Raw genomic sequence first — 13225 nt, forward strand, 5'->3', positions numbered from 1 at the left:
CCCAAGTTTAGTACCGTACTGACTTGAGCGTCGGAGAGGTCCCCCCGAGTACACCCTCGGGGCCCTACCGAAGCTTACGTTCGCTCCTTGTGCAGGAAGGAAGGAAGAGATCACGTACCAGCAAAGGAGAAATTAGTTATTCCAGCTCAGTCTGACTTGGCTGATTTGTCTGATAGGGTAGACCTGTTTTAGACATCATCAGTATTAGTGTAATAAAAAGCCTTATGGGAGGCATCCATGGAAGAGGGTGGCTAGGGGCAGTGCAGAACAGTGAGAAACTTGTTTAGAAGTCGAAACTTGTTCATAAGTTCGTCCTTCGCGAGACTCAAGCCGGAAGGTCCAGTAGAAGTGTCAGAGTTGAAGTTTCGAAGGAAAGTACACAAGCCACTTGTAACGAAACTGACCATTGGGGTGTAATTAAAGCTCACCAAATCCTCTTGAAATAAGCCTAAACCAAATGACTCCAGCGTTGTCGAGAATCGAGACAAGTCATTTATGCAGTTATTTTCAAGATGGGCCTTAATAGCAGAAGTCGTATATATTAATGGACCAGAAAGGCCAGTTTCTTAGCAGATTAGTTTGATGCCAGACCAGAAATCATCCTAGATTCCTAGGTCCATGGTCGGCTTATTCGGGCCTGGCTGCCTTTTATGGGCCTAACAAAAAGGCTTGGACATAAAAAAGCCCAGTAGCCATGACTCCCAAACCCTTTCAGAACCCTAATCTCTCTCCCGCTCCAAGAAACCCTTACCTGCTTCTTCAACGACCATATCCTCCAAATCTCTCGATTAATTTTACTGTATCTCTCTCAAAATGGCTCTCTCGAAGCCATTAGCCACAATCTTGGCTAGCCATGTCAAAGCCCTAACATTTTCCTCTCTCCACCACCACTATCCGCGGACACCCTCGTCCTTCGTCACTTTTCGCTTTTTCTCATTCGCTACCCCGGAAGAAGCAGCTGCTGAACGCCGCCGTCGCAAGCGTCGCCTCCGCATTGAGCCTCCACTCTCCTCTCTTCACCGCAACCAGCAACAACAGCAAGCGCCGAGGCCTATCCAAAACCCCAATGCTCCGAAACTTCCAGAACATGTCTCTGCGCTCACAGGAAAAAGGTTGAACCTTCACAATCGTATCCTCACTCTTATTCGTGAGAATGATCTCGAGGAGGCTGCACTCTTCACGCGGCACTCCGTCTACTCCAACTGCCGACCCACTATCTTCACCGTCAACGCTGTTCTCAATGCGCAGCTCCGGCAGTCCAAGTATTCTGATCTGCTAATGCTTCACCGGTTCATCATTCAATCTGGGATTGCCCCAAATATTATCACCCACAATCTCATCTTCCAGACTTATCTCGATTGCCGTAAACCTGATACTGCTTTGGAGCACTACAAGCAGTTCATAAATGATGCGCCTTTAAACCCTTCGCCAACCACCTATCGCATATTGATCAAAGGTTTGGTGGATAATAATAAGCTTGACAAGGCAATTGAGTTGAAAGAGGAGATGGTTGTAAAAGGGCTTGCTGCTGACCCTTTGGTTTATCATTATTTGATGTCTGGGTGTGTGAGGAATTCGGATGCAGAAGGGGTATTTAAGCTTTTTGAGGAATTGAAGGAGAAATTGGGAGGGGCTTTGGAGGATGGGGTGATATATGGGTGCTTGATGAAGGGGTATTTCATGAAGGGGATGGAGAAGGAAGCGATGGAATGTTATGAAGAAGCTGTGGGAGAGAATTCTCAAATGAAAATGAGTGCTGTTGCTTATAATTCTGTGTTGGATGCATTGTGCAAGAATGGGAAATTTGACGAGGCTTTGAGACTTTTTGATAGAATGATCAAGGAGCATAATCCACCTCGGGGGTTGGCTGTAAATTTGGGGACCTTTAATGTAATGACGGATGGATATGTTGCTCAGGAGAGGTTTAAGGATGCCATAGAGGTCTTCAGGAAGATGGGTGATTATAGGTGTCGTCCTGACACTCTGTCATTCAATAATTTGATTGATCAGCTGTGCAAAAATGGAATGCTTGCTGAGGCGGAGGAGCTTTATGGAGAAATGGATGGGAAGGGAGTGAAACCAGATGAGTATACTTATGTTCTGTTGATGGATGCTTGCTTTGAGGTGGATCGTATTGATGACGGGGCTGCATACTTCAGGAAGATGGTTGACTCTAGCTTGAGTCCTAACTTGAAGGTTTATAATAGATTGGTTGATAAGCTGGTTAAAGTTGGGAAAATTGATGAGGCAAAGTCGTTCTATGATTTGATGGTGAAGAAGCTCAAGATGGATGATGAAGCCTATAAGTTTATGGTGAGGACATTAAGTGATTCTGGAAGATTGGATGAGGTGCTAAAAATGGTTGATGTAATGGTGGATGATGAAGAAATTGATTTTAATGAAGAGCTGCTGGAGTTTGTTAAAGACGAATTGAGAAAGGAAGGGAGAGAGGAGGAGTTGACAAAGCTCCTGGAGGAGAAAGCAAGGCAGAAAGCTGAAGCAAAGGCTAAAGAGGCTGAGGCAGTTGAAGCAGCCAAGAGGACTACAAGGGCTGCTGTCTCTTCTATAATTCCTTCAAAGTTGTTTGGGAAAAAGGATGACGAAACAGAGTCTGCACCCGCTGCTGAAAATGCTGTCCAAGTTCCCCTAATCGAGAAAGAATCACAGAATGGGAAAGAAGAAAATGTTGAGGAAGCGACTGTTTTAGGGTCTGCTCTCCCTGACTTGCAAGCAGCGGAGGAGGAAACGGATAAAGCTGAGAGTTCCCGCTGAAACTGAGCCTAAGAGTGAAGGTAAAGTGGTAACAGCTTGAAATGTGCTGATGGAAAAACAAGTAATGTGCTGGGTTTTTTTTTTCATTATTGAAATAGGTTTGAAGCTCCCTGAGTTTATGTCATATTCTTCTCTAGAACAATTTTTATGTAATTAGAAGAATATCATAAATGGTGATGTTTTATATCCCTTATTATTGTTTCTCAAACCTTCAATGAGTTGATGGGTATGCTGGATTTCTTGATATGGACGCATCTTTAGCCTCCCATGCTACTGATTCTGCTGCTGAGCACTCTTATTGTAGAAGCAAGTAAGAGCTGAATTGCATTATTTGTCTGTTTTAATGGGATAGATTCCTTGCGCGATTCGATTTCTCATAATACTTTGCCATTCAACAGGGGGCATTTCACATCTTTTATATATATTCTAGCACCTTTCATAATGCATGATGGTTTACAGGCACTAGTAAGGTTTTGAAAATCTCATAAGAATTCCCTCACTCACACTACCAGTGGCACTGCATTATTATCAACTAGGATCAAAGACTGCTTTCAGACTTCGGAAGCTTTATTATACAAACTAATAGATGCTGAAGCTGGATATTGCCACCCTTTTAAAAACCATTCCAGAGAAAAATATTGGCGCAGGCAAGTACAACACACAACAGACTGTCCAGGTCCGAACACACAATCATGGGAAAAGTCTTAAAACATCTGTTGCTTTAACTACAAAGGTTTGGTATGCACACTCCACCATCTGGATTCTGCTGCTCCTTCCATATTCTCCCAGTAACTCTTAATTTCAGTTCTTTCCTATCGCCACCAGAGAAGAAGAGGGCCATGTTGCGCTGGATAATGAGACCGTCGTGGCTATCTCTGACCTTCCGGTGGCTATCCCTAACGCTTCTTGGCGTACCTTCCCATGTCAACTTCCTGCCATTTGCCCCAACTTCTAAGCTGTAGCTATAATTCCGAGCCTCAGCCTCATCACCCATGAAACGGAGAAATGCCATGTAAACTGGTGCCATCCCAAGCTGGAAGGCTTCAAAGTGAAGGCAGAAGTATTGGCCAAAACAATGGAAGACCTGATCAAACGAGAAGATACACAGGAATTTTCAGAATTGAGAAAGTATATTAAGATGAATATTCAGTCAACTATGGAAATTCCTACAAAGTAGCAACAACATACATGAAGTATCCCTCTGTTTTTCAAGGAGATTTTCCATCACCAAAGCCAATCATGAGATGAAAATAACATTTATTTATTTTGAAGACTTGACCAGAATACCCATTCATTTTCAAGTAAGAACAAAGTGTTTGCCCCATCTTTTCGTTCGGTTTTCTTAGAAACCCCCTTTCCCCTCTATTTTGCCCTGAAAGAAGGAAGCCAGCTTCGATGTCCATATTTAAGAATTAGACTCCATATTTAACAAGTACACATTTTGAAATCTTTACAGCTATTATATTAGCCCATCTGTATTCAAAACCACCAGCTTGCACGAAAGTAAAGCTTTATACACCAAGTCAATACCATGTTAATGAAAATCATTCAGACATCTAACAATGCCACTATGATTGATCTTTGCTGCAAACTCAACTGAAAAAACTTAAAAGCAACTTTACACTAACCGTTAGCATCCAAGTTGCATTCTCTACTTCCCGGGGGTTGGACTTAACATAACGATGGTTGAATGAACATCCTGTGTGCATGTCAACCTTGTGGTCATCCCTCAAATGAGAAACTAGGAAAGGAATCTCTCCAGTAACTGAACACTCGGATCCAGCATATGGGCAATTATATGGCCTAAAGTTGCACATTGCCTCGTGCTTAAGTTTGCTGTAATAGGGAAATATCTCTGGGCATCCCAAGCTGTAATATTTACAAGGCAATTCAAGTGACTCGGCCACCTTCTCCAGTGCTAAACACCTAATATCTCCAAGCTCCTGCCTGCAAGTGGGGCATCGGTTGTGTACTCTTGTTTTACAGGTGGAACACAGTGTGTGACCATTGTGGCACTGCAAGGGGGAAAAGAACATGGTTAACAAGTACCAAATGCCTAGTGATTCTGCCGCAAATTTATAATTAACATACAAATACATCCACATATGCACACACATGTATGTGTCCATACATACAATGGTGATTCAGTACATAAAATGAAATCCAGGAAAGACAGGTCAGGTGATGCAAAACTATGAACGCAAGACAAAGGAAACAAAGTTCATAAATTCTATTCATGTGACAATGAGGGCAGAGCGCAACAAGGCACATATAACCTTAACTCCTAAAACCGTTCATGAGATGATATAGTACTTGGACAATGGTAGATGTAGTAGTAGTCATGGGCCTCAGGGCACCAGTTTGAAAATGAAGACATACAACATCTATGTCTCAGATACAGTTACCCTATCAGGGTTTAAGAGGGAAAGAGATCCTAAAGGTTATCACTCAAGTCCAGCAGACGTTCTCTTGAGAATGTGGAACCTCTCTAAGCGAGGGCAAGACTAGACCCCACCTTACCGAGTAAACCCCAAACACTGACAAGCAATCATATGCACAACACCAGCATCATAAATGCAAGGAAAGGAATTAAATGTGATGGCTAAACCCAAACCCTATTCATGACATTATTGATGCAGGCGAATCGATGACATATAACTTGACTGATCTGAAATATTGTTGAACATCTACAAGCAAATTTCTAGACAGCTCTATGCCAGGTACTAACAGATTCAACTTTCTAAGGTATACAAAAACCATACCCCCTACTCAATGGTAGACCTTTAGGATCAACAATGTAATTCTTAACATGCCTACATGAGAAGGCAAAGAATGGACAGAACTTCAATAGGCTTAGCAGACTCCTAAATGCATCAAAGCCTCACTTCTATAACTAGCATTAGTAGAACCAAAATAAGTCCATCAGCCTGGAACGATCACATCTACTTATACATTTCACGAATCACCAACTTTAAAATTGGCCTAACTCCCACACCTTCATGGACCAAAAAGAAGAACAGGAAAATAAATGGGTGAGGAAAGGTCTTTCCATCTCCATCGTCATCTAAGCCTTTATCCAAACCATTTCGCTAAGCCAGCAAACACAAATCCAATCAAACAGCAGTCGTAAATCAATCACTGGAAAAGTCCCAAATTGGATGTTTTACTCCGGATAACCCTTAAAACAGAATTTAATCCATCAAGCAAATACCACAACACACATTACCTTTAAGTCTTTAACCAAATAAAGCACTATGCTTATATGACCGTGAATTCAACAGTATCTTGAACGCCCAAATTTGCAAATCCATTGAATCCACACCAAATTCAACATATAATCAACCACATTCAAACAAAACCCAGTTACACAAAAGTAAATCCAATTGCATAACTCCAACATTTTTGAGACATCGAAGCATAAAGAACAGACCTGATGAATAGGTGGGTACATGGAGTTGGTGCAGACAGGACATTCCAGCAACTCGTGGACGCTGGTGGCAGGAGCGATCGCCGTCGGGCCCACAATACTTCCATTGTTTCCGCCGTTGGCATTGTGAGGCTTTGATGAAGAGAATTGATGCCGATTGTGGAGATGAGGATGTGATGGATGGTGCAGACTGTGGGGTTGGATCTCATCCTCATCCAACCCATCTGAGGATGACACACACTCCACACTATCCAACTCCATCACGAAGCAAACCACCAAAAAATTTCAGAACTTTTTATCAAAATCGCACTCAGAAGCAATAAATAAATAATTAATGGGTTTCCTTCGGCTTTTCTTCCCCTCTTCTCTCGCCCCTCTTCTTCTCTTTATTTTCTCATGGGTTTCTCGGGAAAATTCAGTAGAGAGAGGAGAGAGAAACAGATTCCAAGGAACCAAATGAGCCCCGCTCCTTCTCTCTCTCCCTTCAAAAGGAGGTTCTTTTCTTCCTTCTCTCTCTGCACTTTCTCTCCCTTGCAAAAATGTTTGCAAAAGAGAGAGAATAGAAACCGTTGATGCTCAGGCTTGGAGTTAGATCCGGAAAAATCCAACGGTTACCAGATTTCTGTAGATAATGACAGGTTGCTTAACAGAATTTTAAATATATTTCCAAAATTGTGTAACTGTTTGATTCGACGTAGAATTTGATCTGTGTATCATCCCTGTCTGTCCGAATGTACTGCATTAAACCATCAATTCAAACTTAAAAAGTGAAAATAAAAAGTCAGTCCATAAAAATATTTCATTTTTCCCCCAACTAAATTGTTCTAAATCTATTGTTGCCATATGCCCTTCTAAATTGATTTCTAAATTTTACCCTTCAATCTCTTGTTTTAGCATAAAACTGCTGGAGTTACTTACAAGATGAGATTTCCCAATTTGAAATCACATCATAACCCATACAATTTATAATTTGAATATTCAATATAAATCTAAACTCAAACCATCAAATCCGCACGCACAGAAATTTTCATACACGTGGCCTCAAGCGAAACGTAAATTGGTAATATATGACAATCTGTTATGTACAAACCATGATCTCATCTATCAAGAAATGCAATGTAGTAATCATAAAAAATATAGCATCTAATGTGCAACCATGATTGAGTGCTACCTGGCCTTTTGGACTTCATAATTATGCATCCCAATACAAATATAAACTTTTGACTGAAAATAGTCTCAAGTAAAAGATCAATCGAACATAAAGAGTTTTCATCAGATGATGCATTAGAAACTGGCAAGAAAAGCTCAAAAGAGCCTTCATGGCAGACTTCACCGTATTTTGCTCGATGAAATTTTCATCCTCAAAAGGTAGACTATTGCCCATTGATACATCCGTATACTTGCTGGGATTTGCTGCTGCCCAGTTTGATTAATCATATCAGGAATTGTACAATGCCTATAATTGCACATTCACATTACTAAATTAATGTGAACTTATTATGTACAAGGATGATGAGACTACACGATAAAATTCAACCGCGATGCTACATGCTAGCTACTACAGTTTGAAGCTCTGGTTCGACTTCAGGTTCACCCTCAGACCTCTCTACAGTTGCCTGCAAAAACCCGATCAGGTGATTAGCTATCGATGGTAATGTCAAAGCAGGATTTTACATGCAATACACTAGTCGCCATACAAACCTCGTCTTTTAATTTTTGTTTGGAAAGATAACGATCCAATGCCCCTTTCCCATAAAGAATTTTAGCTCCACTACCATGTCCCTCGGATCCAACAGCCTCTTCATCAACAACAACAGCATCTATTATATCATCACCTGTTCTGACATCAGGAATCTGCAAAAAAAAAAAAAAAACAGGCAGTTGTATTATCCAAAAAAAAAGTGACAAATTCCGGAGATTGAATGAGCCATAGATAGCATCATTTTGGTTTATCAAGCAGAATCTCAAAACTTGAGTTATTTATCATCCAAATTAGCAAGCTAGTAATTAGACAGTAAAAACTTGCACATTACATTAATTTTATGCGTTAACATGGCCAAGCAAGAAGCGAGAAAGCTATACCTCATACATTGCGTCCATCAATAAAGTTTCTAATATACACCGCAAACCCCTAGCCCCCGTATTTTTGCTTATTGCTTTTCTTGCAATTAATCTTAAAGCGTTCTCAGTAAAGTCCAGCTTCACCTGTGGAAAAAATGAAAACAAATACTCCAAAATGATAATAATCTTTTCAGACAAAATAATATCATTTCCTAAAATCCTGACCAAACAAGTGATTAAGTAGGAAAAAAGTTAAAAGGGTCATGAGATAAAAACTTACGCCATTCATTTGGAACATCTTCCTGTATTGTTTCCCCAAGGCATTTTTAGGCTCAGTCAGGACCTGCACAACAATATCAATAAGTCACAAAAGAATGCTAAATAAGCTATATCATTCATGAAACATTCGCAGGACTCTATTGATAGCCATTTCAGGATTGATCAAGCAGAATGATTTCATTAATCATGTAATTTCAAGAAAACACGATACATTAAGAACCAAGAAGATCAATATCATCAAATTTCCTTGATGTCTGGTCAAAAAATTTTATCCATGAAATGTGAAAAGCATGCATCCCTCTATTTATAATTTTCCATATCACAATTGACAAGTCAAATAATTATAAATGGCTACATGGAAGAAAATGCTGTATCAATTTGTATTCATCAGAAGCAAAAACTGGATTGGCCAAAGACTACCTGAACAAGTTGACTCTCAGTAAGAGCTGATAAGCTGACAAGAACGGGGAATCTTCCAACAAATTCAGGTATCAAACCATATGAAATCATATCACTACTTTCAACCTGCAAAGCATGATTCCAAGGAACACTTTAACATTTGATGATATAGGGTATTCATTAGGAAATCTAAGTTCTTCTTAAAAAAGAGGTATATAAGCTGGGGATTTCGAGAACTTACAGTTTCCAACAAAGATGAAGTAACAGCAGCATTGGTAATGCCACCCACCCTCATATTTGCACGTACTGGAGCACCAAACCCAATAGAAGAATCTTGACGCCTGTAATGGATACAAAACACTTCTAGTTTGATAATTTCAATTACCACGATGAAAGCATATCTATTTTGAATATTATTATAGTAGAAGTACCTTTCAGAAATTGTTTTATCCAAGTCGATGAAAGCACCTCCGCAAATGAAGAGAATATCTTTTGTATCGATCTGGGGAAGAACATGAGCAAATTAACAATATACTGATTTTTGAACCAAATGAACAATGAGTTGGAAATTTTGTTCACAAACCAAAATTCTAAGGTAAGTTGTTAAAAACCAGGCCAAGTGCGCGTCCATACACACACCCAGTAGGCCCATACATTCCTCAACCAACCCCACAAGCCCAACCACTACCCACACATGGGCTGGTTGCAACCAACAAGCCCAATAGGTCACTACCTAGAAAACTTGTGATTGAGGAAGGCATTTGCCCTCCTTATCGATAGATCACAAGTCCCCTATCTAAACAATGTGGGATATTCGTATCATAAGTCAACCAGTAATATGTCAGATGACTGGCTATGGTCAGGCTGCATGAAGTAAAGAGTCTACAGACACACAATGGAAGTATCTTTCAATCCCGATACTGCCGCATGTGTCTCATCTTTGTACTCTAATAAATAGTGCAACACCTGTATGAAAATGTAGAAAATCAAAGCACAAATACCTGAATATTGTCACCTCTAGGATGCTTTCGAGCTCCCTTCTCTGGAACGTTAACAATCTAGACCAAAAAAAAAAGTATCATAGATAAGATTATGAAGAATTAAAAATTCCATGCATCAATAAAATATGGACGATGCTAGTCCGCATTGATAAAATCTAAGAGATTCTAGTCCACTAACAATTATCATGAACCAAAATTTTTTTATCAATGGAGTCTAGATGAATCTTGAAATATTTGCAAAATGTCAAACTAGATGCTTGAAAAGCACCTCGATAATGCTATTTGAAAGGCAATGAACTATAAATCAAACTATTTCTCCAGGAAATGAGAATGAAGCACTTACAGTTCCTTCCAGCATTTTCAATAATGCCTGCTGAACACCCTCCCCGGAGACATCTCTGCTAATATTAAGGCTTTCAGCCTGAAATAGAACATGTAGGGTAGAAGACTAATTTAGTTGTGAAAAAAACGTAAAAAGTAGGGATAATGGAAAAGTAAGAGGAACCTTTTTGGTAATTTTGTCAACTTCATCAATGTAGACAATGCCTTGTTGGGCAGCAGCCACATTATAGTCAGCAACCTGAAGACATACGAATATACAAAAATAACGCTTATTCCACACACAAAAAAAAAGCATCCTAAAAAATATGAATATGTTCATGGTACAACAGAGATCAGTTTTTTTTTTTCTTTTTTTTCCCCCAAAAGAAACAAAAGGTACAAGGATTTTATGCAGGAAAATTTCACTTGATAATGTAGAATCAATAAAAAAAATTATACCAACAAAATTTCTGCTTTGGCCATCAACTTTGAACATATCATAAGTTCATAACATTTAAAAGGTTAGGCTTGTTAGAACTTACCACAAGTAGCTTGTACAATATGGACTCTACATCTTCCCCCACATATCCTGCCTGGAAATAACATGTAGGCACAACTACTAAGTTCCTCTTTTTATGGAATCCCATCATTGCACTCACAAAAATGACAACTGAACTTTAAACGAAGTGCATGACAAAAATGAAACATTCATCAACTATTCAAAATTCACCATGAATTTGAAGTCAAAAATACCAACTTGCCTGAGTCAATGTAGTTGCATCTGCAATAACAAAGGGTACATTCACGAACCTTGCCAAGGTTTTTGCGAGTAATGTTTTCCCTGTCCTTGAAATGACATAAATCGTTATCAACAAGTGAGACTGGTCACTTAAAGGTGTGTCTGATATTACAAATAACACAAAAAAGGAGAACTTATTAAACTTTTATAGAACTACAGTGAAGATAACAGTGTGACAGAAAATTACCTGAGCCTGTTGGCCCCATCAGAAGAATGTTACTTTTCTCAAGCTCAACTTTATCATCATCTATAGCCTCCGCTTTCTCCTTACCTGATTCACCAGCAGGCCTAAATTCCCCAGCAAGCACGTTATTAGTAGGCAACTTACATGATAATCCTAAGAAACATTGCAGTGATATAGGCACAAATAGACATAGCATAGATACACAAGACACATAAAGTCAAGTATAGAGTTTTCTGATTCTCTGGTATTATGTCACAATCTCTAAAGCAAACTTAGAGAATAATTCCCACAAGGTTCTTATGAGTAGTAGCTTATTTCATTACATTAATCAATCATTCAATCTACATATGATAAGTTGTCGTATGACAACAACCTGGTTAATAAGCTATGAATGCCTATTTCCTTGACTTTAAGGCATTCTCTTGTTGTATATGTCTTAGATGACATGATGAGTTATCCATATCAAGAAATTAAATAACTGCCTGGGAGCAGATGATCAATGGCCGGCCAACATAATACCGAGAGAGGAAAATAAAAGGCCAAAAAAGAGAAAGACAAATCCAAACAAAGTATCTTCACATTGAAGGTATCGATCAACCACCTTTGCATTGATTCATAATATATCCTCATATAGTGATTGTAAACTGCCACAGAGAGCACCTGAATTCAAGGCATAGCATTAGGAAACTGAAGAAAAACAATAGAGATCGATACTGAAAAGACAACTCATGAGAATGCAATAGCAAAACATTTTGAGTCCTACAGAATACAAACCAAATTCAGACATCAAAATGTGACAAAAACTCAATTCTCGCTTAACCAAAGGAACACAAACATATATATATCAACATCTATTCTTTTATACGCACACATCTGTCCATAACCAATATTAAAGGCAGAAGTAGGAAATTCAACTCAAGCAAAAGAAAACACGTACGCTCAGCAATCCTGAACTCATAGATGTGCATTCACGAACTTGTGAAACACAAAGGCACCCACCAATTATCTCTAGTTCAGTTTCAAACTAAACTACTTAGCATGAACCCCACAGCATCATACTCAATCCCATTAACGAGACACCTTCGATTTCAGAAAATTCACAAGCCATTCACACATTTGTCTTGTTAGCATTTTATAGGAAGTGATTATAAAATGCCAACCAATCAATTCTAAATTGACCATATTCACCTTCTTTGCCTTCTCCTGTCCAATAACAAACTTGTCCAGTCCCTTACAAATCTCCTTTGGCGTTGGAAAACCATTCGCCAAAGTTGACCCACCCCAACACTCATCCTTTGAATTCGACCCGAACCCTCCTCCAGACCCGGTGCTCGTTCTTCTTTCACGAACCAGACTAGCACCTGAATCGCTCATACGAACCGAGATTACATCCCCAGGAGGCTGCCAAACCTCCGGTGGTTCCCCATAAGAGCTCAATGTAACCCTGCCGCTCTCAATGAATTGTGTACCCTTTTCGACGAGTTCACCGCGTAACGAGACGGGCTTGAAAGAGGTGAAGTGGTAGGGAGCACTAGTGAAGCGGTCGTCCCATTTGGTGCGGTGCACGGAGTGAGAGCCTGCCATCCGACCCGCGTGCATGTGATTGAACACGAAGTACCTAAATTGAGAGACCGTTTCTTTGGAGGGTTTAGATCTAAGAACAGCAGCCATGAGTGTCGAGAATTTTCCAAGGAATTAAGGGAAAAGAATGAAGCTACGTTATAGTACAGACTACAGAGGATAAGCTGTAGCAGTTCATAGAAGGACCAAGACAACAACTCTTTGAGAGGGTTTCGATGGAACCGGATGTGAATTTAGTTGGGTAATTGTCGGATTCTGTAATTATCATGTATGGCAGGAAAATTTTGGGTATGGAAAAAGTGGATTGAACGAAGACAAGAACACCATCTCCTCTTCGAGAAAATCTGAAAATGAAAATCACGCTGCTTTGTTTACTGCAAAAACGACGCCGTCAGTGATGG

General features: G+C 39.7%; 3 protein-coding genes across 4 annotated transcripts; 1 reads left to right on the plus strand and 2 right to left on the minus strand.

Annotated features, from left to right (window-relative positions):
• The first annotated feature begins 714 nt into the window (after positions 1-714).
• LOC119985666 (pentatricopeptide repeat-containing protein At3g49240, mitochondrial-like) lies at positions 715-3040 on the plus strand. The gene has a single exon (XM_038829972.1). The coding sequence runs from the start codon at positions 814-816 to the stop codon at positions 2770-2772; it is 1959 nt and encodes a 652-aa protein (XP_038685900.1). The 5' UTR covers positions 715-813; the 3' UTR covers positions 2773-3040.
• Positions 3041-3235: 195 nt separating this feature from the next.
• Positions 3236-6730, minus strand: LOC119985667 (E3 ubiquitin-protein ligase SINAT5-like). Of its 2 annotated transcripts, none has more exons than XM_038829973.1 (3): positions 6203-6730; positions 4401-4787; positions 3236-3856 (listed from the first exon to the last, which is right to left on the minus strand). In XM_038829973.1, exons 1-3 carry the CDS (start codon positions 6458-6460, stop codon positions 3494-3496), a joined length of 1008 nt encoding a protein of 335 aa, XP_038685901.1. In that variant the 5' UTR covers positions 6461-6730; the 3' UTR covers positions 3236-3493. The 2 variants fall into 2 exon arrangements, with proteins under 2 accessions (XP_038685901.1, XP_038685902.1); XM_038829974.1 differs by lacking the exon at positions 6203-6730 and adding an exon at positions 5759-5897.
• Positions 6731-7280: 550 nt separating this feature from the next.
• Positions 7281-13173, minus strand: LOC119986130 (CLP protease regulatory subunit CLPX1, mitochondrial-like). The gene is made up of 15 exons (XM_038830679.1): positions 12432-13173; positions 11845-11903; positions 11247-11347; positions 11022-11101; positions 10803-10853; positions 10445-10519; positions 10283-10360; positions 9940-9996; positions 9370-9440; positions 9180-9279; positions 8960-9064; positions 8541-8603; positions 8282-8404; positions 7901-8053; positions 7281-7815 (listed from the first exon to the last, which is right to left on the minus strand). Exons 1-15 carry the CDS (start codon positions 12912-12914, stop codon positions 7744-7746), a joined length of 1671 nt encoding a protein of 556 aa, XP_038686607.1. The 5' UTR covers positions 12915-13173; the 3' UTR covers positions 7281-7743.
• Between the last annotated feature and the right edge of the window lie 52 nt (positions 13174-13225).

This window comes from Tripterygium wilfordii, chromosome 19, assembly GCF_013401445.1.
Source record: "Tripterygium wilfordii isolate XIE 37 chromosome 19, ASM1340144v1, whole genome shotgun sequence".
Taxonomy (NCBI): domain Eukaryota; kingdom Viridiplantae; phylum Streptophyta; class Magnoliopsida; order Celastrales; family Celastraceae; genus Tripterygium; species Tripterygium wilfordii.

What these genes read in the sequence shown, in the direction of transcription:
- LOC119985666 (XM_038829972.1), top strand. Translation starts at nt 814, where the DNA reads ATGGCTCTCTCGAAGCCATTAGCCACAATCTTGGCTAGCCATGTCAAA.
- LOC119985667 (XM_038829973.1), bottom strand. Translation starts at nt 6,460, where the DNA reads ATGGAGTTGGATAGTGTGGAGTGTGTGTCATCCTCAGATGGGTTGGAT. An exon ending in TGTACCCACCTATTCATCAG is followed by an intron (nt 4,788 to 6,202) that starts GTCTGTTCTTTA and finishes TCCCCCTTGCAG; the next exon opens with TGCCACAATGGTCACACACT. An exon ending in ATGCAACTTGGATGCTAACG is followed by an intron (nt 3,857 to 4,400) that starts GTTAGTGTAAAG and finishes TCGTTTGATCAG; the next exon opens with GTCTTCCATTGTTTTGGCCA.
- LOC119986130 (XM_038830679.1), bottom strand. Translation starts at nt 12,914, where the DNA reads ATGGCTGCTGTTCTTAGATCTAAACCCTCCAAAGAAACGGTCTCTCAA. An exon ending in TATTGTACAAGCTACTTGTG is followed by an intron (nt 10,520 to 10,802) that starts GTAAGTTCTAAC and finishes GTATGTCTTCAG; the next exon opens with GTTGCTGACTATAATGTGGC. An exon ending in AGATGTTCCAAATGAATGGC is followed by an intron (nt 8,405 to 8,540) that starts GTAAGTTTTTAT and finishes TTTTTTCCACAG; the next exon opens with GTGAAGCTGGACTTTACTGA.